Below are 27,442 nucleotides of genomic sequence, written 5' to 3' on the forward strand. Positions count from 1 at the left end.
ACATTACAAAGAGCCAATCCAAGAGCCGCTGTCACTGTTATGGTCCTGTCAGGGCGCCGGCGTCGTGGTGCTTGGGCGGTCGCCACCTAAAGGACTTCGGTGGGGCAGTCTCGGGGGTAGCTCGTCTCCGGCCTCGCTCCCAGCCTGCTCCTCCCGGCTCGCGGGCCTCACCGTAGGGCGCGCGTGCGGGCCGGTGCCGCGGCCGCCTTGGGGCCTGGGCCCAGCCGCAGAGGGGCCGCGAGATGCAGCCGCCGGGCCCGTCCCCGGCGTATTCCCCCACGAACGGGGACTTCACCTTTGTCTCTTCGGCAGACGCGGAAGGTGAGGCTGAGCCCCGGGAGGGCCCGTCCCCCCGGTGGACGCCGGGGTCCGACGCGGCGGGCTCTTTCTCGTGCTGAGGCGGTTGCGGCCGGGTGGGGACCGGCGGGACGCTGACTGGGGACCGGAGCCCTCTGCGCCTGCCCGGCCTTGCGAGAGGGCCTGAGTGGCCGGCGGAGGGCTGTGGGGAGCGTCCCAAATTACTCGTTTGGCTTCTGGCTCGCCCCGCACCTCAAGTGGGCCCACGCAACAGTAAGATTTTACTTATGCAGTGACTTGTTATTCAAAAAAGGGGTGGTTAGATTGGCCAGGGTAGGTGTCAGAGAATGAAAACAAGGTAAGGGAGCTGTGTACCTCTTTTATTTATCGATAGAGAACTTTATGCTGGAATTAGATTCGGTACTGCGAATACACACTTTACTCCGGGAGTTCGTGGGTTTTGTTTTGTTTTGTTTTGTTTTTGTGGACTCTGATTCTTGCCGACGTCCCAGTTTTCCTCCTGTTTTACAGTGTTTGACCTCAATATTCAGAGAAGTGGGCCCAAGTATGTTTGAAACTTCTTGTAATACAGATGGATTGTACCCAAAGGCTTGTACTTATTTCCTTGTCCTGTTGTGAGGAAGCAGTTCTGCCGGAGAGAGTTTTCTTTTTCTCTATCACAGGAAAGTTTGTTTTCCTCCCTTTCTCTGTTCCTCACCAGACACTTTGTAACCCGAATCTTTCTCTGCTAGTCAGTTTCAAATTTTACTTTCATTAGACTATGTACACCGGATTTACTGCCCGAAAATAAAAAATAATAAATTATGCCAGGGACTCTTGGGTGGCTCAGTCGTTAAGCGTCTGCCTTCGGCTCAGGTCATGATCCCAAGGTCCTGGGATCGAGCCCCGCATCGGGCTTCCTGCTCAGCGGGAGGCCTGCTTCTCCGTCTCCCACTCCCCCTGCTTGTGTTCCCTCTCTCGCTGTGTCTCTCTGTCAAAAAAATAAATAAAATCTTTAAAAAAAAATAAATTATGCCTAAAGCTGTAGAAATTTCAGTCTAGAGAAGAACAACCTAGCGTTTGCCCAGAAATCTGGTTTCAGAGTGCATCAGTTAGTATAGCTTGTTTTCCTTTTCTTTGTTTTGTTTTCCTTGTTTTGATTTGAGTGGCATTGTTTAAAAAAACCAATATTGCACTGTATGTTAACTACCTAAAATTTAAATTTAAAATAAAAAATAGTATTATAGTTTTGGTTATAATTTAAAATGGAAAATAAAATATAGAGAACATAGCAGATACTTTTATTTTACTTCTTTTTTCTAAATTTTTAAAGAAGATTTCATTTATTTGAGAGAGAGCACAAGCAGGGGGAGAGGGAGAAGCTGACTTCCCGCTGAGCAGGAAGCCCAGTGAGGGGCTGGATCCCAGGACCCTGGGATCATAACCTGGGCCAAAGGCAGGCCCTTATAGCCCCCTGAGCCATTCAGACGCCACTGATATGTTTATTTTAAACTTAATATGAATATTTGGTGAAATATAGCAACCCAAAGTATTTCAGTTTGTTTAATCTAAATTTGGTAGCATAGTGCTTTGGGAGGAATATAAACTTTAATTTACCAGACTTTAAAAACAATTGTGTTATCATTGTTCAAACTCATCTATCTATATGTGTATGTTTCTTAGCCAACCCCTCAATCCCCTCCCAAATAACCTTTCTTAAACACACCCAAGAAACCTAACAGAATGGTACAAGCTAACCCATTGATTCTATATACTAAACCAAGAAACCTGGAATAAGTAAACCTAACCTAACAGATAGAAGGTTTATTCAAACTTCTCCATTTAGCTTCTAAGGATACAGACTCCCTGTATATCCGAAGATGTATAGACAAAGATAGATATGTATAAGACTACTCTCAAGTGTATGACATTGTACTTTTTAAATTTACAGAGTATTTTAAGTAAACGTCTTGTTTGGCCTTTATAAGAATTCTGCTGAGCGGGACCCTGGGTGGCTCAGTCGTCAAGCATCTGTCTTCAGCTCAGGTCATGATCCCAGGGTCCTGGGATGGAGCCCCACGTTGGGCTCCCTGCTCGGCAGGAAGCCTGCTTCTCCCTCTCCCACTCCCCTGCTTGTGTTCCCTCTCTCGCTGTCTCTCTCAGTCGAATGAATCTTTTTAAAATAATTTAAAAAAAAAGAATTCTGAGCATAATTTTTCTTGTATTTTATAATGAAAATGAGGCTTAGAGAAGTTCATTAACCTCCATGTGAAGGATCTGAATTAAGAGCTAATCAGAATTCTTTCCATGAAATTGTGATGATTCTTATATTTTTGCAAATTGAATAGTGTATCTGAAGTACAGTGTTAAAGAGTCCTGGGTTTGCATCCTGGTTTTGCCAGTTGCCATCTATGTGATACTGCCCAAATTACTTAGCCTCTCAGCTTCAGTTTTCTCATATACAAAATGGGAATGAATACACAAGTGCTTAAGTATTTTGCAAATGCAGAGTACTTAGTACTACATCTGGCAGAGTTAAGAGCTTGGTACAGATTAGCATGCTGCTGCTCTCAGTTTTCACTCTTAGCTGGCTCCACACTTAGGTTTTATGGTTCGCTACCATGAAAATTTGACTCTGCAACTCTTAAGTCTTTTCTCTGGTTCCTAAGCATGTCATGTAAATTCTTTCCCTTTTGCTGCTTTTACTCTAACCGTGAGTGTTTTCAGTGTATATTTTCCTTCTAGATTCTGTCCAGGTCTCTCTTAAAGATACCTGTCTGTACTGTTTGTACATACATATCCTTTGTTCTAAAATGTGCCTTGGTGTCTTGTCTCCACACCTATGTGTATCCTGGTCCTCATGCTTAGAATGCCTTTCTCCTCCTCACCTGGAGTTGAGACTGAACTGGAATGCTCCTTCCTTGGTGAAACCTTGCTTAACTGTCCCTTAGGAACAGAGAATTTCCTGATCTTTTCTATACCCCAGCACTTACACAGAACCCAGTATATAAACATCACAAAATAATTGTTGAAGGAATAAATGATTTCTGCTTTTATTTCTTATGACATTGATACTTGGGACTATAAAACAGCACATTTTGGATGGTATAACTAAAAAATTACTGGATTTAGAGCCAGCAGACTTCACTTAAAGTCCTGAGTCTTATAGTAGCTATGTGATACCAGGCAGGTTACACAGCTTCTATATGCTTCTATTTTGTCACCTATAAAATGGAAAGCAGGGGCGCCTAACTGCTTTAGTTCATAGAGCATGCAACTCTTGATCTTGGGGTTGTGAGTTTGAGTTCCATGTTGGGTGTAGAGATTACTTATTTAAAAAAGAATGTTAAAAATGGGGTGCCTGGGTGGCTCAGTTGGTTGTGTCTGACTTTTGATTTTGGCCCAGATCGTGATCTCAGGGTCTTGGGATTGTTAGACTGTGTGTTTGTGCATGCTGTCACGCTTGCTGTCTCTCTAAAATAAATAAATAAATCTTAAAAAAAATTTAAAAATGAAAAAATTTTTTTAGAGATTTTCTTTATTTATTTGACAGAGCATAAGCAAGGGAAGCTGCAGAGGGAGAGGGAGAAGCAGGCTCCCTGCTGAGCAGGGAGCCCAATGTGGGGCTTAATCCCAGTACCCTGAGATCATGAGCTGAGGCGAAGGCAGATGCTCAACCAGCTGAGCCACCCAGGTGCCCCAAAAATGAAAAAAAAATTTTTTAAAATGAAAAGCACACATAATATTGTGAGGTATTTAAGATAATGTATATAGGGTCACCTGGGTGGCTGGCTCAGTCTGTTAAGCGTCTGCCTTCAGCTCAGGTCATGTGGAAGGAGCCCCACATTGGGCTCCCCTGCTCCGCGGGAAGCCTGCTTCTCCCTCTCTCACTACCCGTTTGTGTTCCCTCTCTCGCTGTCTCTCTGTCAAATGAATAAATGAGATCTTAAAAAAAAATGATAATCTATATAAAAGCAAGTGCCATAAGTACAAGTTAAAAGAACATGAGCTATGTGTGACTAAGCCAGTAAATGAATAAATAAATAGTGAAATCCAGGCTGAATATTCAAGTCGATAGTGTAAAACTATATCCTAAAGCATTAATGAAACGCATGTATATACATGCAAGAATGTAATGACCTATATATGTAAAGTGTAGTATAGAAGTCTTCAAGGATCCTTTGACTTTATTTTGTATCAGATAAGTAATTCTTTGCCTGGTTTATGTCCTGGGCACTTAGTCATAGAGAATCTGCCTTAATCATAATTTGCATTTTAACAAGATCCCGCTGTGATTCATATGCATATTAAAGCTTGAGAAGCACTGATTTAGAATGTTATAAACAATTAGAAGAGGAGGAAATATTTTCTAGCAGTAAGATCAGGGACGGTTTAATGGAGATATTTTGCCAAACTTTGAAGGATAGATAATGTTTTATATATAGGATGGACTGAGTACCTCCATGTACAAGGGTCTGCATATGAAGAAGCCCGTGACCCCAAGAAGTGGTCTAATAAGAGAGATACATTTCATTGTACATAATAAATAGTAGAAAAAGTAAGGTTCAAAGGAGGAAGTGGTTAATTGCAGGAAGGATGAAGGAAGTCTTTAGGGACAGACGAGATATATTTTGAAGGATAAGTAGGAGTTTTCCAGTTGAAAAGGGGGAAGAACATTCACTTAAGAACTTTGCAAGTATAATACTGGTGGAGGCTGTCCCTTGGTTGTACAATCACCACCACTGTCTAACCCTAGAAGATTTTTTTTTATTTTAAAGATTTTTATTTATTTATTGAGAGAGAGAGAGAGAGAGAATGGTAGAGAGCATGAGAGGGAAGAAGGTCAGAGGGAGAAGCAGACTCCCTGCTGAGCAGGGAGCCCGATGCGGGACTCGATCCTGGGACTCCAGGATCATGACCTGAGCCGAAGGCAGCCGCCCAACCAACTGAGCCACCCAGGCGCCCTAACCCTCGAACATTTCATCACTCCAAAAAAAGCAACCCTCTATCTATTTTTAGTCATTCTTCATTGCCTCCCAGCCACTGGCAACCACTAATTTACTTTCTGTCTCTATAGGTTTGCCTGTTCTGGACATTTTATATACATGGGGTAATATGTGACTTTTTGTGTCAAGTGTCTTTCTCAGCATGTTTTCAAGTTTCATCCGTGATGCAGCTTGGATTATTAACTATTCCTTTTTCTGGATGAATAATGTTCTATTGTTTGGATATATATTACTATCAATTATATTTTAAACTCCTTAAAGTATCTCATTTCTTTATATCACTCTCAGGGCATCAAAGAAATAACTAAATATTAACTGATAGATTAATTGATCAATATTGAAAAAAGGAGGGTACTAAAGTAAAAATGACTTAATGTTTGTGATATAGTTCCTCTTGCCTAGGGCCAGAAACTTGTCTATAGTCTCTCTCTCACTTTCTAATATTTAGTTGGTCATCAAATTATTTCATACCACCTCCAGAATATATATATATATTTAAATTAAATATATAAATAAAATAAATCTATTCTTCCTTCTCTGCTGACACTGCCTTGAGTCTATACCATTTCTCATCTATACTGTAGCCTCCTGACCATACTCCCTGTTCACATCTCTCCCCTCTTAAATCAGTCTTCCATCGTGCAGCTAAGATTGTTTCCAAAATACAAATCTAATTTTGTATATTTGCTTTATTAAAAGCCTTTAATGTTACTTACTGATTTAAGCTATATGGAGCTATTTGCCCTTCCATTCATTCATTAATTCAACCAGTACACATTTGTTGGTTTTGCCTACTATGGGCCAGGCACTGTTTTGTTTTTTTTGTTTTTTTTGTTTTTGCCAGGCACTGTTATAAGCAGTGGGGAGAGGGCGCCTGGGTGGCTCAGTTGGTTAAGCGACTGCCTTCGGCTCAGGTCATGATCCTGGAGTCCCGGGATCGAGTCCCGCATCAGGCTCCCTGCTAGGCAGGGAGTCTGCTTCTCCCTCTGACCCTCTTCCCTCTCATGCTCTCTCTCATTCTCTCTCTCTCAAATAAATAAATAAAATCTTTAAAAAAAAATAAGTAGTGGGGATATATGTTCAAAACAAAACTACAACAAAAACACTTAGTTCTTGCCATCATAGAACTTATAGACATTAACCAAATAATCACACAAATATGTTATTATAAGCAGTGATAAATGCTCTGAAGGAAAAGTCCAGGGGACTATGAAGGGAATCTAATCTAGTCTGGGAGATCAAGGAAAATTTCTTTAAGCAAGTACATATGAGAACTGAAGAATGGATGGCATTTAATTATCTGAAGTTGGAGAAAACAGCCCGGTATTCATAACAGGTAAAAGAGATCCTAGGTTTCATTTGAAGAACTTGAGAGGCTTAGTGTGGCTAGAGCACAGATGGGAGGGTGGTGCAGAAAATTGTTCTGGAGAAGTAGGTAGGGTGCATAGAGATTGTTGGACCGGAGCTGAAAAAGCCATGGAAGGCCACTGAAGGATTTCAAACAGGAGAGTGAAGGAATTGCATTTTAGAAAGATTCTTCTAGCTACAATTCAGAGAATGGATTGGAAGGAGACAAGAGTGATTAGGGAGAAAGCAGATTATTATAGTCATGCAGGCATGAGATACAGTTTGCTCTAGCTTGTGCTGGGGGTAGAAAATGGAGAAAAGTGGACAGGTTCAAAAATATTTAGAGGTGTAAAGTGACAGAATTTAGTGGTGGATTGGATGGAGCAGGGAGCATGTGAATGAAGGAAATTGTCAAGGATAATCAAGCTTCCAGTTTATAATGCTGAATGAATAATGGTACCATTCACTGAAACAAGAAACTGGAGGAAGACCTTAGTTATCAAGAATTCAGTTTTGGAATATTGAATTTTAGGTGTTTTTTTTTTTTTTTAAGATTTTTATTTGACAGAGAGAGAGCAGGAGAGCACAAGCAGTGGGAGTGGCAGAGGGAGAGGGAGAAGCAGGCCGCCCCACCTAGCAGGGAGCCCGATGCGATGCACGGCTCCATCCCAGGACCCTGGGATCATGATCCGAGTCGAAGGCAGTCGCTTAACTGACTGAGCCACCCAGGCGCCCGAATTTTAGGTGCTTTTGACATAGTTAAAAGGAAATGTTAAGCTGACAATTGATTGTATAAGTCTATAGAAGTGGACTGGGCTCAACATACTGCTTTTTGAGCTCAGCCTTCTTCAGTCTTCTTCCCTGTTATGGTCTGAATGTTTGGATCCCCTCCGAAATTCATTGTATTGAAATCCTAATGCCCAGTGTGATGGTGTTAGGAGGTGGGGAGCTTTGGGGAGGTACTTAGGTTCTAAGGGTGGAGCCCTCATAAATGGGAATAATGTTCTTGTAAAAAAGACTCTTCAGAGCTTCCTATCCGCTACTCCTGTGTTAGGGTACAAGGAAAAATCTGTAAGCCAGAAGAGGGCTCTTCCTGACCCTGCTGGCACCCTGATCTTAGACTTCTAGCCTCTAGAACTGTGAGAAATAAATTTCTGTTGTTATAAGGCACCCTGTCCATGGTCTTTTGTTATAGCAGCCTGAACAGACTAAGACACTCCTATATAGAAATGATAGTATCTACAACTCATAGTACATTATTGTAATCAGTAAGTTGTAGACATAATAATCCAATAATTATTATCAGTGCTTTCTTGTTAAGGTGGTCAAACATTTAACCTACTCTTGGTGTGACTTTCTCCCTCCCCAGAAAGGATCTTATCTCTAATACAAGTTAGTAGTGTAGACAAAGAAATTGTTAGGTTGTTTTTTTATAAAAATTTCCTACTTGATTTTTTTAAGATTTTTTATTTATTTATTTTTGAGAGAGAGAATAAGGGAGAGAAAAAGCACATGAAGGGGGGAGGGTCAGAGGGAGAAGCAGACTCCCTGCCGAGCAGGGAGCCCGATGCGGGACTCGATCCAGGGAGTCCAGGATCATGACCCGAGCCGAAGGCAGTCGCTTAACCAACTGAGCCACCCAGGCGCCCCTCCTACTTGATTTTAAAAAAAATTATATCCATGTAGGGGCGCCTGGGTGGCTCAGTCAGTTAAGTGTCCAACTCTTTATCTCAGCTCAGGTCTTGATCTCAGGGTTGTGAGTTCAAGCCCTGTGCTGGACTCTGCACTGGGCATAGAGCCTATTTTAAAAAAATATGTATATCCTTGTAGATATTATCACAAAAATCTTCTATACAGTAGGCTAATGAAGTATGATATGTGGTGTATAATCGGTGCAAGAGTAGCTTTTCTTCCCTGTTTGAAAGTTGAAAATGACTTTTTAGGCAGCCTCTTGGGGAGAGGAAAGGTAGTTTACCATTTTAAAAAAATTAAACTATTTTAATAAATTTTAAATCCATAAGGCATTATATAAATCTATAAAAGTGATAAAATTGCACAGAAGTATATACACATACACACACAAGTATGTGCATTTAAAACTGGTAAAATCTCAATAAGGTCTGCAAACTCTATCAGTGTTAGTGTCCTGGTTTTGGTGGTTATATAACATGGTACCATTGGAGGAAGCTGGGTGAAGGGTACATGTAACCTTTCTGTACTATTTTTGCAACTTCCTGTGAATCTATAATTATTTCAAAATAAAAAGTTCAGTTAAAAGATTCATAAGACAAACAAAAATTTCTGTTAAATAACATTTATGCCAAGATGTGATTTAATTTTTCCAAAGATAGGCTCAAGAGGTTTAATTGACTTTTTTTAAGTTTTTTTTTTTTTTCGAGTCTTTTCTACATCCAGCGTGGGGCTAGAACTCATGACCCTGAGATCAGGAGTCACATGCTCTCCAACTGAGCCAGCTAGCTGGGCACCCTGATTTAATTGATATATACAATGTAAAAATTTACTGACAATATTGAATAGTAAAGGTACTAAAATCATAAATCAAAATAGTATGAATAAAAATATAACCTAAGACACAATTTTATATGAGGCTTTAAAATTTTTTCTTATGGGGTGAGTAATAAAAATTATTACTGGGTGGCTCAGTTGGTTAAGCGTCTGCCTTCGGCTTGGGTCATGATCCCAGGGTTTTGGGTCTGCTTCTCCTTCTCCCTCTGCCCCTCCCTCTCCCCCTCCCCCTGCTCATGTTCTCACTCTCTGTCAAATAAATAAAATCTTAAAAAAAATTTTTTTTTCTTATGGAATAACATCAAACTCCAATGTAAGCCTAGCAATTACAAGATCATTATTTACTTCCATTGGCTTCTTGATCTCTTTTCATTATCCTATGCAAACATTAAAATGTTCTTATCTCTAAAATGGAACAATAGAATTTATCCTTTCAGTGTGAGACATGTGCTTGTTTTGTTTTGCTGCACAAATACTCAATTCTGTTTTAGATAAAGCACACATGGATTTCATTTTCACATGAAATGAGAATTTTGATCCTTGCCCTTGTTGCTCATTAAATAAGAAAAAGCTTCTTCACATATATAAGAAGTGAACAAGTATCTACAAAATGTTAATTGTTTATTGCAGGACACTCTTCTTTCTCAGAAAACTAGAACTAGGAGCAGATCTAGGAGATCAGTAAATCTCATCCTGAGTATAGTATCCTATAGCACTGACCGAGTTCTTCCTCATCTTTCCAAGTGAAGTTCTCAGGCTGAGAGGATTCACAGAAAAGATCCCTCATCTAGTAATACATTTGAGTTTAAAGGAAGAGAAAATTATTAAATCTTTCCAGGTGGCTTTCAGTAAAACCTGAAACTTACGGATATTCTTCCTCGCTCTGAGGCAAACAAGTGGAAACATTTTTAAGATTTCCTTTTGCAGTAGATTTTTTCAAAGATTATTTTCTTTTAAATCCACTTATAAGGACGCCTGGGTAGTTCAGTTGGTTAAGCGTTGCCTTCAGCTCAGGTCCTGATCCCGGCGTCCTGGGACCAAGCCCTGCATCGGGTCCCTGCTCAGCAGCAAGTCTGCTTCTCCCTCTCCCCTGCCTGCCACTCCCCCTGCTTGTGCTCTCTCCCTCTTTCTCTCTCTGTAAAATAAATAAAAATCTAAAAAAAAAAAAAAAATCCACTTATATTGTGGCATCTGGGTGGCTCAGTTGGTTAAGTGTCTGCCTTTAGCTCAGGTCATGATCTCAGGGTCTTGGGATCAAGCCTCACATTGGGCTCTCTGCTCAACAGCAAGGCTGCTTCTCCCTCTGCCTCTGTGGTATCTCTCGCTTTCATTCTTTCAAATAAATAAAATCTTTTTAAAAACCCAAATATATATTAAAAAATAAATCCACTTATATTTATTATCTTTACATTGTTTTTACTTAGCAAATGACAAGAATATAAATAGGGGCGCCTGGGTGGCTAAGTCGTTAAGCATCTGCCTTTGGCTCAGGTCATGATCCCAGGGTCCTGGGATGGAGCCTCACATCAGGCTCCCTGCTCAGCAGGAAGCGTGCTTCTCTCTCTCCTACTCCCCCTGCTGGTGTTCCGTCTCTCACCATGTATCTGTAAAATAAATAAATAAAATCTTTAAAAAAGAATATTATAAATAGTATAGCAAGAAAGAATTAATTTAAAATTAATGTTTTATAATACCTATCCTAGAGTTGACAACCAAGCTAGCTGGTTCTTAACTCTGGTTTAACATAAGACACCTGTGCCCCTGGAGTAGTTTGGGATCTTGTTGTTTTCTGACATTCTTGTGAACATGTTAAGCTAACTACCAGTTTTTTGGATTTTTCTGTTGCTTTTTCATACCCACACCTAATTATATCTTGGGGACACTAAGGGATATGTCAAACTGCTACTATTGGCGTTCCTGCATATGTCCATGATATTTTCCTACTTTATAGTAAATGGAATGAAAAAAACTACAAAATCAAACTAAAGGTGCCTTTTTGAGGTTCTGGCATCCATGCTATGACAAACTGCGAAACATATAATTCTTTATCACAGCATTCTTAGCACTATAATTTATATATCCTTTTTTGGTTTAGATTAAGGACTGTTAAGTGCAGTCCTTTCTAGAGGCCAGGAAACAGTTGTTAAGGTCCTTTCCTGCCTCATAATTCTAAAGCCTTTAATGTTATTGCCATACTAATGACTTCCTGATCTAAATCTTCCTTTTGTCAAATCAAGAAAAGCACTCTTTGTACCTGTTGGAAATGGAATTTTAGTTACATTTCACCTCTTTTATTTATTTTTCAACTTAGATTAAAACAAGCAGAAAGTCATTTCAGAGAATAGTCCCAAGATTCTATGATAGCATTTACAGGGACTATTTTTAAACTAAATAGGGAAGGACAGTGAATTCAAAAGTACTTGCATTTTATTTCTAGCTGAGTTAACTCCCTTATAAAAACTTTTTAGAGGGTGCCTGGGTGGCTCAGTCGTTAAGCGTCTGCCTTCGGCTCAGGTCATGATCCCAGGGTCCTGGGATCAAGTCCCACATCGGGCTCCCTGCTCAGCCGGAAGCCTGCTTCTCCCTCTCCCACTCCCCCTGCTTGTGTTCCTGCTCTCGCTGTGTCTCTCTTTCAAATAAATAAAATCTTTAAAAAAAAACCAAAAAACTTTTTAGAACCATATACTGTTAAACCTGAAAAGAATTTTGAATAGGAAACTGAAGACAGAAGACATTAATGATTTGCAGTATTAGTAACTAAACTAGGACTTATCCTCAGAATGCAAACTTTTTTTTTTAAAGACTTTATTTGACAGAGGCACACAGCAAGAGAAGGAACATGAGCAGGGGGAGTGGGAGAGGGAGAAGCAGGCTTCCCGCAGAGCAGGGAGCCCGATGTGGGGCTTCATCCCAGAACCCTGGGATCACGACCCAAGCTGAGGGCAGACGCTTAACCAACTGAGCCACCCAAGCATCCCAAACTTTATTACAATTAATTGCGAGAGTTGTCACAACCAGAATAAGATGTGACTCATAATTTAGCCACTCATTAATTGAAGTTTAAGCCAAAATTTTAATAGCAATTCTCAAAAACTAACCTAGAATTTAGAGTAATGTGCAAATTAAGTTCTTCTTTATATTGTGTATGATCTCCAGGGAAGGAGAGTCTGTGTTAAGGGTGTTCTGGTTTGTCCTTGCCAAGATTATTTTCTAAATTACCACTCCAGTCAGGTGGCTTCTAGTTAACTGTGGTGATGGTTGTTTAATAGTGCATATTGTCTGGTCCTACAGATTTTTTTTTTTCTTAATTCCTGTATGACCTCAGTTCTTTACTATTCCCATTTTTTTTCAACCAGAAAATGTGATATTTGTACTATTTTTTTATTATGTTATACTAATCACCATACACTACATCATTATTTTTTGATGTAGTGTTCCACGATTCATTGTTTGCATATAACACCCAGTGCTCCATGAAGAACGTGCCCTCTTTAATACCCATCTGTAACCTCTGAGGCACTGTTGAGACTATGAATGGAATTTATTTTGTAATGTGGATAACTGAATCTCTTTACTTCTTTTTAGAGCTGCCCTAAAAACAAAACAAAACAAAAACCGCAGAACACCTTTATTTTTGTCCAAACTAAAGATGAATGATGTAATTATATAAAGAAAAGAGCTGAAATAGCAGGGAACTCTTACTAGTCAAATTTATCCAGAACCAAGCATTAGTATACAAAGCACTTACCACAGATATTTGGTGATTTAAATGAAAGAATGTGTAAATAAATACATGAAAATGTAGGGAAAAATCATCTGCAGTTTTTCTTTAGCAAATTCTATCTAATGGCTTATATATATATACACGTATAATGCCTTCAGAAAGAATTTGTACGGTCACTTTGTTCTGAAGCACGTAGTGTACATAATAGTGAAGGGAATCCAAAGTGATATCATGTAATATGTTTTATATATATCTTCCATATAAAGTTGCTGTTGTAAGTCTAGATTGTTTTACCAGTCTAGCTAATTACCTGAAATCTTTTCAATGTCTTCACTTCCCTCATCTTTCATTCTCGTTGTAAAATAAAAGATGTCTTTTAGATATTTATCAGCTATAAAATATGAGGATTGTATGCAATAGCAGATACTCATAGTTAGAGATCTTCAAATGATAATTATTTTACTTGAATATTATGCTTATTTTGGTTAAGATTCACACATTTTTATCTTGATTTATAGTTTTGTCCTCTCTTCTCCTAAGATCTCAGTGGCTCAATAGCATCCCCAGATGTCAAATTAAACCTTGGTGGAGATTTTATTAAAGAATCTACAGCTACTACATTTCTGAGACAAAGAGGATATGGCTGGCTTTTGGAAGTTGAAGATGATGATCCTGAAGATAACAAGCCACTCTTGTATGTAAAAATAGTAATATGTATTTTTAGTTTTTTAGAACTAGTCTATGAGATGATCATATTCTTTCATGTTATTTAAAGACAAGTATGGCAGATCTTAACCTTTTTGGTTAAACTTCTAGGTATTTTTCAATTTTAGTAGTAATTAGAAAAATTAAAATAATGAGAGAATATTTTTAGCCTCTTAAGTGGCAAAAATTGAGAGAATCATAATTCTGTTTATCTTGCGCGCGCACACACACACACACACACACACACACACACACACACACACACGTTCCAGACTGTTAGGGCTTACTTGGGCCTATAACTATCTCAAGTAAACATTCATAGTAAAAAAGCAGGGTGCTTGTTGTAGAAATTAAGTTTAAGGCAAATTAAAACTTCCAAAAAGATTAGGACTCCAAAATCTCTCCCATATAGAAATTCTAGAGCTACCACTGGCAGGACTATAGGGAGTCTTTCATTTTCTTCATAGTACTTGAAAATTTTTAAGTGATTATCATTTGGGAAAAAAAAAGAATTTAACAACGTGGGAAAGAACCTATAGCTCTGTAAAATCAAGACATTATTAGGTTAATCTCTGTGGTAATTATTGGTAGATTAAGGGCTAAAATATTCTCTTTCTTAATATTAACATACCATATGTCATCAAATTTAAAACAGTGAATTATAAGATGCAGTTATTTTATGTTTATCAATAAGAAGGAAACAGTATGTAAGGCAGCATAAAGCTAAGACATCAAAGGGCTGTCTCCTTAGTGTAAGGATAAATGAGAAATAACCCACCATACAAAAAGAGACAGCAAGGATGTTTGCTTGTCTCAATTTGCCAGTGGGTGGGGTGTTGGAAGAAAAATTTCCCCTGGGAATGGAAACCCCATACCAGTTCTCCTATAGGATTGCAGTCTGAATTATCAGTATGGTCAAGAAGGGCTCAAGCAGAAGACTTTATCTATCTATCTATCTATCTATCTATCTATCTATCTATCTATCTATCTATCTAAAGATTTTATTTATTTATTTGACAGAGAGAGACAGCGAGAGAGGGAACACAAGCAGGGGGAGTGGGAGAGAGAGAAGCAGGCTTCCCGTGGAGCAGGGAGCCCGAAGTGGGGCTCGATCCCAGAACCCTGGGATCATGACCTGAGCCGAAGGCAGACGCTTAACGACTGAGCCACCCAGGCGCCCCAGAAGACTTTATTTAAAGTTGTCCCAAAGTAGTAGTGCCTCCAGGAGACTGGAAAATGGAAAGGCAGGTATTGGAAGCAGTTGGCTTCACTTCAGGCTGACAAGATAAGACACCAGCAGTTGTGACAAACATCCTGATTTTAGAGAGGTTAAAATGTTGAAAATACCATGGAATCAGTGAAATACTGTACTTCAAATGCAATGCTTTGTTGACTGCTGGAGATGGCACTGTCATATTTAAACTTCTCTTAAATTTTATTGCAGCTATTTCAGTATTCAGAAATGTATGCTTTTTAAGAATTTTTATTTTATTTTATAGGGAGGAATTGGATATCGATCTAAAGGATATTTACTACAAAATCCGGTGTGTTTTGATGCCAATGCCATCACTTGGTTTTAATAGACAAGTGGTGAGGGACAATCCTGACTTTTGGGGTCCTCTGGCTGTTGTTCTTTTCTTTTCCATGATATCATTATATGGACAATTTAGGGTAAGTATATGTTACTTTATACAAATTTGAAATATTTTAAGAGTTTTAAAATTAAAAATAGCCAAACGTTAACTGTAATGCTACATTATGTTTAAGAAATGCTTTACTTTTACCCATTATTTCTAACTTGTTCATCTCTAGAACTTTTTTTTTTTTTGAAGATTTTATTTATTTATTTGACAGAGAAAGACACACAGAGAGAGGGAACACAAGCAGTGGGAGTGGGAGAGGGAGAAGCAGGCTTCCCGCCGAGCAGGGAGCCCGAATCGGGGCTCAATCCCAGGATCCTGGGATCATGACCTGAGCCAAAGACAGTCACTTAATGACTGAGCCACTCAGGTGCCCCTAGAACTCTTTTTAATTAAATAAGTGGGGAGTACTTTAATGCTTTCCAAACTTTTACATCATCATTCACATAGAAAGTATTTATAATGGTATTGCAACTGGAGTAAACAGATGGGACTACTCTCAGCTGAGTGGAAGTGACCAGTGACTAGAAGTGACCAAAAGGGCTGCGCTTGCCCTTTATGATTTCCCCTAAGGGATGAAGAGTTTGAAACACAATACTCATAACATGTTCTTACCTTTTATTCATTTTTAAAATAAATATTTTAGGGGCTCCTCACTGGCTCAATCAGTGGAGCACGTGACTCTTGGTCACGGCATTCTGAGTTCGAGCCCCACGTTGGGCCTAGAGCTTACTTTAAAAAATAATAGTAAATAGGGCGCCTGGGTGGCTCAGTTGGTTAAGCGACTGCCTTCGGCTCAGGTCATGATCCTGGAGTCCCGGGATCGAGTCCCGCATCGGGCTCTCTGCTCAGCAGGGAGTCTGCTTCTCCCTCTGACCCTCTTCCCTCTCGTGCTCTCTCTCTCTCATTCTCTCTCTCTCAAATAAACAAATAAAGTCTTTAAAAAAATAATAGTAAATAAATATTTTAATAAATAATGACAAGAATTCCATCAGAATTTGTTTTCATATAATACTTCGTTCTTCTCTCAGGGGCTTTATCTTTATTATGAAAACACAACATACACACATTACTCCTTAATCCCTAGTTTGGGGAAGTAAAAAATAACTATCACTGAATGATTTGGAAATGAATTCATTTCTTGTTGCTTCTGTAACAAATTTCCACAAGTTTTGTGACTTAAAACAGTGAAAATTTATTCTTTTACATTTATTCTTTATGAAAGTCAGAAACTCAAAATGAGCTTGAAGGGGCTAAGATGAAAATGTCAGCAGGGCCGGTTTCTCTGTAGGCTCCATCACAGATTCCTTTTGATCGCCTCTACCCAGTTCTAGAGGCTGTCAGCATTCCTTGGTTTCTGGCGGCATTACTACAACCTCTGTACCATGGTCACATTTCCTTCTTCTCTACTGTAGTCAAAACTCCCTCTGCCTCCTTTTTTTAAGGACAGTTGTGATTACATTTAGTGCTCATTTGGATAATCCAGAATAAACTCCCAATAGCAAGATCCTTAAGGTAATATAACACTAGTCTTATTAATATTTACCTTAGATCAGTAGTTTATATCAGGTATTCTCTTGTAAATATGAGATGAATTGAAGTTAAATGGGGATTCTGGTCTACTACTCACCACTAATCCTTAATCTAGAGCATCTCTAATTTTATCTATTTTGTATAATCTTTCATTTGAACAAAGGGTTTTAAGGCTAAAAACAGATTACCTCCACAGAACGTCACTCAGTTTGGTTTTACTTGATGTTTTCTATGACTAGATTGGGGTCATGAATTTTTGGCAAGGATACTATTTTGTGTCCACCTCAGTATACTATCAGGGAGTATGTGATATTGATATATCTTTTACTGGTGCTGTTAACATTGGTTGCTTAATTAGGTGATGAGGTGGTATCTCCCCAATTCTTCCACCGTAAAGTTGCTATTTTTCCCTTTTTAATTAATAAATAAATATCTTAGGGAGATACTTTATGCAGACATTGGTTTCTTATCAAACTTTAGCTCACTATTGGTGGATCTCAAGTTCAGTAGTTATTACTGTAATGTTTACTGAATGGTAGTTTTCTGTTTTCCTCATTCCTTCCACATGTATTGATTGGTATTCTCTATGGAACAGCTATCCATTCTTTGCCATTGCTTAATTATTGTTTTATTTATTTATGTCGGTATGGAATCATGAATATTTATTTTATTTTCTGGATCATAACCCAGTGCTGTCATCATTTATTTTCTTGCTGAGATTATTCCAGGTTTAGCCACTGGGAACTCCCATCAGGTTAGCTTCTGTGTCCTTTCAACATTTTCCCATTAGTTTTTTGAGCATTTCCTTTCCTTCTAACTCCACAGTGTTCTGGGCTCACCTTTACCTTCCCTGCCCCAACCCTGGAGTCAATTATTTATCAAAAGAATCCTAGTTCCTTTTATCAGTGAATGATATTTAGAAACTAGGATCTGGGCAATAAGTATGCTTATTTTGCTCTTGGGGCTTTATTATTTCTAGACCCTCCAAGCAGACAAAACTTGGAAACAGAGGCATATATCATTATCACACTAAGTCTTAGGAGTTAAAATTGTCTGAAACATCTCCCATATTCTATCACTTAGATACATATGTAATTAATGTAAATTTTAAAGACCTTGGAAGAAGACCTATAACTTCTTTCAGGGATGAATTTTCCTTGCATGATGTTGTAAACCAGAGGTTTGGAAGTAAATACTTTGTTCTTTTTTTATAGTAATATTTGATCATAGATCTTGAAATACTGAGATTTCCTTAGGCAATTGATCATTGCTAAATTTTCAGTTTGGATGTAAAATTGTATTAACACATTGCATTCTTACTAGGTTTTGGAAAGATACCTGGGAACTCAAACTATAACCTGAAATTGGATATACCAAACTACCTTATATTAGCAGAGAATTGACTTCCAGGGAAATTATCAGCTTATTTGGTACAAAGATATTAACTGCATGAATTTTTTTTTCTCTTAAGGTGGTCTCATGGATTATAACCATTTGGATATTTGGTTCCCTAACAATTTTCTTACTGGCCAGAGTTCTTGGTGGAGAAGTAAGTAGTTAATTGTGAAAATAGTCTTTGTTTCTTTTCATAAACTTTATTTTTGGTATTGTAGATATTATCAGTAGCTATATTCATCATAACTGTTTCTTGTCCCAGAATTGCTTTTAAGTTATACTACTTCCCCTAAGATGATCAACATACTAGTATTGTGCATACTCAATAAACATTACAAGGAAGGAAGAAGAAAGGAAAGATCCCATACCACTCATAAGTAATTTAAAGCTTCTTAGGGAAGCATATAATTTATTTTCTAGTATAGCAGTTCTCAAACTTTTGATCTCAGGTCCCCAAGGAGATTTCTTTTTGTGGGTTTTATTTATCAATACTTAATCATATTTGAAATTAAAATAAAATTTTTAAATATATATTTATTTATTTAAAAATAAAACCAAATACATTTTAACATAATACTTTTAAGATTTATTTACTTATTTATTTGAGAGAGAGAGAGTGTGATGGGGTGGGGCAGAGGGAGAGGGAAATCTAGAATCTTAATCAGGCTCTGCACTCAGTGCAAAGATCAAGCCAATATGGGCTTGATCTCACAACCTGAGCCAAAACCAAGAGTCGAATGCTTAACTGACTGTGCCACCCAGGTGCCCTGTAAATAATACATTTTAAAGAAAACAACTTTTTCAAAACAAAAAAGTGGTAAGAGTGGCATTGTTTTACATTTTTGCAAGTAGCTTTAATGTCTGGCTTAGTGGAAGCTGGTTTCTAGTATCTGCTTTTTGCATTCAGTCTGTTAGGATACATTGTTTTGGTTAAAGTATATGAGAAAAAGGTGGCCTTAAGCAAATATAATTGGAAAAGGAAGAGTATTTTTTTTTAAGATTTTATTTATTTGAGAGAGAGAGCACACACACGAAGCAGACTCCCCGCTGAGCCCATTTGGCCTCGATTCCAGCACCCTGTGATCATGACCTGAGCCAAAAGTAGACGCTTAACTGACTGAGCCACCCAGGTGCCCGGGAGGAAGAGTATTTTAATAGCTTTTTCAGATGATTGTGGATATTCTTCTCTGAAACTACACCTACATTCAACAAGTAATAGTTTCTTAAGTTTGTTGCAGTAAGGAATCTCAAACAATATTAATGAACTTTTCATACTCTGTTTCATTAAAATTTACTTTGGGTGGATCTTTTTACCCATGCATGGTCATTTGGAAAACACTAGTTCATTGAGTTTTGTGTAAATCTTTCAAATGTTGACACATCTTACTGTACGGTATCAGAAAATCACATTCATTAATATCACCACCCATCTTTAAGTAGATCAGACTAAAGTCTATTTATTTACTTTTTTTAAAGATTTTATTTTAAAATCTTAAAAAAAAAAAGAACATGCTTACAGATACCCAACTCTTAATAACCATAGTTTGTCTTTCATTTGTTCTTTCAAGTGAAAATGGTGTTCCGTGGTAAACACATCTAATTCAACTCTTCACTCAAACTTTCTATGCTTTCTATAGGGATGCCTGGGTGGCTCAGTCAGTTGAGCATCTGCCTTTGGCTCAGGTCATGATCCCGGGGTCCTGGAATCGAGGCCTGTGTCAGGCTCCTTGCTGAGGAGCTTCTCCCTCTGCCTACTGCTCCCCCGGCTTGTACTCTCTCTCTCTCTCTCTCTCTCTCTCTCTGACAAATAAATAAAAATCATAAAAAAAAAAAGAAAAGAAATGTTTTCTGTGCACTTCACATTTGTTGTACAGAATATTAAAAGATATACTCAAAGTTGAGATTTAATAAAGTTAATCATTTTAACTGTTTCATTAAGGTCATTCTTAAGTGAAACTAGCTTTTTTTCTTCTTTTTCTGTGATTGTGTAGTAGTGAAGAGTACAGAAACTACTAGTATAGTTTGTGCTACCTTGAAAAGTAAAGTAGCACATTTTACCCACTGTTGTTTGTCCCTGTTAGTACCAATATGAACCCAATGAGAAAAGGCAAATAATGTTTTATTATTTTTATAGAAAATAGTTTTGACCTTCCAGTCTTCTGGAAGAGTCTTTGGGACGCTTGGTGGCCATGAACCACACCTTCAGAACTGCTGCCCCATTAAAAAAGACTTTGTGAATTACTGTAAATTGTGAATTACTCTAAACCTAGGAATTCTAGTGGTTTATTCTTTTTTTCCCCCTAGCAGTTTATTCTGTGAAGAGAGTAGAGCAGAGGGTTGCCAGGCAGAGTTACCTTATGAGTGCTGACTCTGTGAACATTGATTGCTAAATGCAGAGACTTTGAGCCCTTTTCTTGTATTTGGTAGAAAGATCTGCCAAGTCTGTTACTTAGCTCTTGTTCATCTGCTTTCCAGCTTCCAAAATTATGTTGTTGTCCCATCTTCTGTTCTTCTGTTTAAGCCTCTTTTTTAAAAGAAAATTATGTCATTTATTAATATAATAAAACACATCATTTTATTTTGTGATATAGAATATATAATTATACACCGGGCAAAATGCAAAGAATGATATGAAAATACCATCATTCATAAAGTGTTGCAACTGAAAATTACTATAAAAGATGAGGAAATAGCTTTCATCAAACTATTTTCTCCAAAGCAATGAAGTTACCTTATACAGAATAATACTTTGATTCTTATAAATGGCTTTTCTTTCATTATACTCATTCTCTTTATTTCATGTGTCTGATCTAAACTTAGAGTTTAGGATCAGACTTTTGTTCCTGGTCCTTTTGATGGTGTTATTTTTTTTCCATTTTATTCATGATTTCATACATTAGGGCTTACATTATCATGAATAGTCTAAGGTATATGAGCAATGAGAACAAACACGATCTGCATTATCTATATTCTGAGAGTGCTCAGGGGTTCATCCATAGCCCAGTGAACCTTTAGTTAATCACTTCTTGTGGTGAGTGCTGAGGTGTGCCTTCAGGTTTATACATTTTTTTAAAGATTTTATTTATTTATTTGAGAGAGAGAATGAGACAGAGAGCACATGAGAGGGGGGAGGGTCAGAGGGAGAAGCAGACTCCCTGCTGAGCAGGGAGCCCGACGCGGGACTCAATCCTGGAACTCTAGGATCATGATCTGAGCTGAAGGCAGCCACCCAACCAACTGAGCCACCCAGGCGCCCCAGGTTTATATACATTTTTAATGTATCAGGAACCAGTTCTCCTTTATACAGTGACCAACCTATATGGCCTTTATGAATTTTTCTGTTACTTTGTTTCTCCCAGGTGTATACAATGTTTTCAAATACCATGATTATTTTATGGTTTTGTTTCCATTGTTTATGCCGCTTTAAAAAAAAAAAGTTTTTGGGGGTGCCTGACTGGCACAATTTCTTGAGCATCCAACTCTTAATTTCACTCCAGTTGAGACCAAGCCCCACATCAGGCTCCCTGCTCAGCATGAACCCCCCCACCCCTGCAAACAAACAAACAAACAAATAAATAAAGAGGGTTTTTTCCCGTCTTCCCTTTTAGTATAGTTTCAGGAGGGAATGATATTAGATAATGTGTTCAGTCCATCATCTTTACCTAAAAACTGTTGAATAAATTTAGAATAACATTTACCTATGAAACTTTTTCACTCTGCATATATCTGCATATAAAACTTTGAAATAATTCTAATGGAGACTTAAAATTACATTTGTTCACATATTGTTTGTTATATCTTTGACACAACCCTGTGTAATATTTATAGGAAAATAGGTATCGCTAAATGTCTTGGTAATTTAAGACTGTTGTTGTAAGATTAAATTAAGAGACTTAGATCTTACGGGCTCCTGGGTGGCTCAGTCAGTTAAGCGTCTGGCTTTGGCTCAGGTCATGATCCCAGGATCCTGGCAGGCTCCACACTCAGCAGGGAGTCTGCTTCTCCTTCTCCTTCTCCCTCTCCCTCTGTCCTTCTCCCCCCAACACCCTCCACCTGCCTCCCCCTAGTCCTGCATGTGCACGTGCTCTCTCTCTCTTTTTCAAATAAATAAAATCTTTAAAAAAAAAGAGAGAGAGATCTAGATCTTAATTTAAACTCTTTCTCCTACCAGTTTTGCTTTCCTGAACAAAATCTCTCTAAAATTCAGTTTCTTCATAATGGAAGGCAGTAATACCTACTTCATAGGATTGTTGCTGCATTTGATCTGTCTTGATCTGTCACAGAGCTTGGCACACGGTAGTCACTAAATATTTTTTCCTTCAGTCTCTCCTGCCTGCCCTCCCTTCCCTTTTCATCTGCGTTTGTCACACGTAGCTTCTTTAGACCTTGAATTTTTTGTTTAAATAAGATGATTGTGGTCCCTTTAAATAATCCTTCTACAGCTTTAAGGGAAGTAGTAAGAGAATATACTGCAGGTATAGTGAAGGTAACTGGATATATAGGTCTCAAAGGGAGAGAGGGCTGGAAATGTAGATTTGGGTATCATCAGAAAGTTGATGATAATTGAAACTATGGTGGGTTGATGAGACTGTCCAGGAACAAAGCACATAACATGATAATTTGAAATATAAAGCATAGGATACCTGATGATTTCTTCTTGTCATGTTTATGTAAGTACAACCAAGAATATGTGATGTTCAGTAGTGATTAAAATAATTACCTTGATTTCTATGATACTTATTTAAAACTTAAAATTCACAGGTTGCATATGGCCAAGTTCTTGGAGTTATAGGATATTCACTACTTCCTCTCATTGTAATAGCCCCTATACTTTTGGTGGTTGGATCATTTGAAGTGGTATCTACACTTATAAAAGTAAGTAGTGTATATTATAAAAAGTAACTGTTTACTAGTATACAAAAGTATACTAGTTATCTGCCTAAGAAGATTGTAATCTGTAACAATCAAACATTTTAAGTGTTTTGGAAGAGTGATCTCACTCACTGATTTTACCAATTGTATATCTTTTATTTTCCCATTTTAATCTCCAAAAATTATAATGTATGTTTAGGGGGGAATAAAGAACAAAGAGCAAATAAGGCTACAGGATACTGCACTCAGATAATTTTTTTAATGTTGAATTTTTCTCCTCTGTGTTTATAATACAACTTCATGTAACTTAGATTTTGTGGAATATATTTAAAATTTTACTGGACATTTATTTAATAACTATTACTCCTATTTGAATAATAACTGCCTTATCAAATATAATAGACATGGTTGTAATAAATTGGCTTTTCTGTATTGTAGAGATCAGGATTTCTTCATGCTGTGTTAAATTTAATACATATAGACCCATATGAAATATTTAATGATAATATTAAGTATTAATAAGTAGTAAAATAACTTAAATTTTGGTATTTATTTTGAACAACTTTCAGAAACAAATGACTGCTTTAGCATATGTATGTATATTACACAATGAATTTAATGTTTTTCTTTATGAAAAACTATAGAATTTCTTAAGACTACCACTTTCAGAACTGCCATTATGTAGCCTTCACATTAAAGTATTTGTTTTTAAGTAGAGCCACTTAATTTTTATGACATTTGCTTTTAAAGTTGATTACTAATTCAAATATAAAAGAAATGATTCTTTTTAGAATTAACTACAGGCTAATACTGACATATAAGCATTGGGTATTAAAAAGTGTGGATTTTGGAACCATTCAGTTCTAAATTCAAATTCTGGTTCTTCCACTTACCTGCTGCCTCCCTTGGGGGGATATCTTCTCTTATCCTCCTCTGCAAATTGGGAATCTTGACAACTAATTTTTAGGGTCTGTTATCTAGATGGTAAAGGATAGATGCTTGATATAGAGTAGGCACTCAAGCGGTAGCTGTTGTCATTACAAATGTTACGAAAGAATATTTTGAGAACATCTTTGTATGTTAGAACTGCATGAACATTTTAGAGACCAAGTAGAATATCATTCTTTTCTCTCCATTCTAATCTTAGGTTTTTTTTTTTATAATTGGCATTATATTAGTACTTAGCTTACAAGTCTTGCAGTGCAGAAGCTAGCCCCGTTGCTGGCATTTAATTATCTAGCTTTAGTGAACATACCACTTTACTGAATCATTCAGGATCCTTCCTGTGTGTGTTGTTTTAACTTGGATTAAAGTCTGTTTGAATATTTCTGAGACGACTCCCAAAATTGATAAAACTGTGTGTCCTCTGGTCACTTAGTAATTGAGTTCAGCTAAAAGTTGATCTTTAATATTCTTTATGCAACTTATGAATGTATTATTACAAAATGGCAAAGTCTTTTATATCATTAAAAATTTAGGATATGATTGTTTTAAACTTCAGATTTTTCTTTGCCAAAATTTTTTCCTAGTTGTTTAATCTTTTGGTAGTGAGCTATTGTATGTTCGTTTCAGTCCAAGATTTTTTGAGAAATATGTTGCAAAACTTGTCATTTAAGTCTAGCATTAGAATACAGATTAATCTACCAGCACTATTTTTTAACATTAAATCTCTATAACTCTTACAATCTTTAATCATTTACTTATAACAAAAAAATGTTTGACATACCAAGGCAATTTGATCATAACCTTGTATATTTCCCTGTACTTTTGAAAGTTTTTAAAATATTTTGTAGTTTTTTGTTTTAATTTAATTTAAAAAACATAATAGAAAATTGGACCATCTCAAATACATTTCAGGCTGCCAATATTTATTTTTGACCTCTCTACCAGTGGTTCTCAAGGGCAGTTTTGCCTCCAAAGGACATTTGCCCATGTCTGGATATATTTTTGGGTGTCACAAATGAGTTGAGTGGAATCTTACTAGTAGTATGTAGTGGGTAGAGGCCAGGGATACTGCCACAAGTCCAAGATTTTTTGAGAAATATGTTGCAAAACTTGTCATTTAAGTCTAGCATTAGAATACAGATTAATCTACCAGCACTATTTTTTAACATTAAATCTGTGCATTGTAGAATGCACAGGACAGCTTCCAACAACAATTATCCAGCCCCAAAATGTCGGTAGGGCGAGGTTGAAAAATCTTGCCCTGTGCCATGTCTTTTTCTATCCTAGTTTCCCTGATTTCTACCCTTGAAGTTCTTCCTTTCATTTTAGTCTATAAAGTGACTACTTCAATAAGTACTATATAAATTTCTGGTGGAAATAATTTAATATTAGATATGTGTATAATCAGAAAACCATGGCACATTTTATTTAAACTCTTGACCAAAATGTTATTTTTTTTCCTCCTTTTTATTTAACCCTATACTTTTACCTATTCCTGGGAAAAAGCTGTTATACTTAATAAACATTGTGTAAAATTTTCACTTAGTCTGTTTTCCTACTTCTTAGAAGAAGAAACAGGAAAAGGTTAACTTTGTAATGATCAGTTCATTTTTCTTTCAGCAACCAAATTTTTTGAAGCAGTTGGCCAAAAGTTGCCTTATCTTAAATCACCAGGGACACTGTTAAAAAGACCTTAGTGATTTTGATTCAGCAGAGCTAGAGTGAATCCCAGGATTCTCTCTCTTTTTTTTTAAGATTTTATTTTTAAGTGATCTCCACACCCAATGTGGGGCTCAAACTCACAACCCCGAGATCAAGAGTCTCATGCCCCACCAAGTGAGCCAGCCAGGCATTCCCCTTATGATGCTCCTTTTAATAGATACCCCAAGTGATTCCTATGATGAAACAGGTTTGATAACAAAAGATTTCATTTGCATAAGACAAGGAGCACAGCAAGGACAAAGATTCTTAATAATTTTAAACATTTTCAGTAAGTTTTACTGTTTATCACAATTGGTTGTCAGGGTTGTTTTAAGAAAATACCATAAATGTTACTTTACTCTCTGATATCCAAAATGTTAATTGAATTGCTAATATACTGCCTTTTGTCTTTTTTGTTTTTTTTTTTTAAAGCTGTTTGGTGTGTTTTGGGCTGCCTACAGTGCTGCTTCATTGTTAGTGGGTGAAGAATTCAAGACCAAAAAGCCTCTCCTGATTTATCCAATCTTTTTACTATACATTTATTTTTTGTCCTTATATACTGGGGTGTGATCTAAGTCATAGATGAGTAGAAAAAGACAATGTTACATTTGTGTGTAGTCTGGGAATTCTTGCTGAGGTAATTGAAGGAAACCTGTTGCTGATAAAATTTTACATGTTCTACATGTAAAGGCAGGTTTGAGGTCTTTTTAAAACCATATTTTTTGTATTTAATTAAGCATTTGCAGTTATCTGGATTTTTTTTTTTTTGGTCAGAATTCCAAATTCTGTTTGATTCTTCATATTCCAGTGAATAAAGTATAAAAGCATTGTGTTTTTAAGATTGTGTCAATATTCACCTAAAAACTTGTGCCAAAAGCATCTGGAACGGTAATTATATTTCATTCAAAGGGTAAATATGGCACCATCCTGATAATCTAAAAGTGCAATTTTTTTTCTTTAAAGGGTTTTCTCCTGCATCACAGATCCTGTAGATATATATTTATATTTATACATATATATTTATGAAATAATTCTTATTATTCACAAAATATATTTCTGAATAGCCTAAAAGTTAAGATATTTTAAATCTCATGCTTAACCATTCTTTAATTTGGCCATTAATCTTTTTATTTATAAATTCAAATTTGTTTTTTAAATTGTATATAATTTAAAAAGTCTCATATGTATGTCCTTATTAAGAAGTCTAACTAAAACTAATTTTAACAGTTGCTGATGTAGGTTTGCTTGGGTGTGCTCTTAAAAACCTTTTTTGAATGCCTAAATAGCTGATTTCAGTTTCTGTTTATCTTTCTGACCAAAGGAACAGAGGTATAATGGATATGGCATTATTATCATTGTTAATATGTAGAAAAAATAGTAATATTTATAGCATCAGTAAATATTTTTAAGTGGTACTCCTAAGTCATAAAAGTTGCTGAAAAGAGACCTTTAAAATCTTGTCCTGAACAATGTTAAATGAAGTAGAAAAAAATAAAATGCTTCCCAGCTGTGTGTTTTGTTTTATAACACCTTGTCCTGTATTACTAACAAGTATCAGGTACTCTTTAACAAATGTACATTATTTGCTAAGCCCTAAGAAATTTTAACTAGTAAAATTTTTGTTGCAAATTATTTCATAGACTCTAGGTGTACTTTAGTTAATATTACTTTGTAAAGTAGATAAAATACTTTATTATGTCCATAAAATAGCAAATGCCTGATAACTATTAGCAAATTATTATATTATCCTT

At 36.9% G+C, this 27,442-nt stretch overlaps 1 protein-coding gene across 1 annotated transcript; it reads left to right on the plus strand.

Moving 5' to 3' along the window:
• The first annotated feature begins 48 nt into the window (after nucleotides 1–48).
• YIPF4 (Yip1 domain family member 4) lies at nucleotides 49–27,218 on the plus strand. The gene is made up of 6 exons (XM_028117236.2): nucleotides 49–321; nucleotides 13,441–13,594; nucleotides 15,105–15,276; nucleotides 18,250–18,327; nucleotides 22,935–23,048; nucleotides 26,124–27,218. The coding sequence occupies exons 1-6, from the start codon at nucleotides 243–245 to the stop codon at nucleotides 26,259–26,261; spliced, it is 735 nt and encodes a 244-aa protein (XP_027973037.1). The 5' UTR covers nucleotides 49–242; the 3' UTR covers nucleotides 26,262–27,218.
• Nucleotides 27,219–27,442: the final 224 nt, after the last annotated feature.

Source organism: Eumetopias jubatus, unplaced genomic scaffold (assembly GCF_037043125.1).
Source record: "Eumetopias jubatus isolate StellerSeaLion01/CBP00866 unplaced genomic scaffold, mEumJub1_p1.0 scaffold_9, whole genome shotgun sequence".
In the NCBI taxonomy this organism is placed as follows: Eukaryota; Metazoa; Chordata; class Mammalia; order Carnivora; family Otariidae; genus Eumetopias; species Eumetopias jubatus.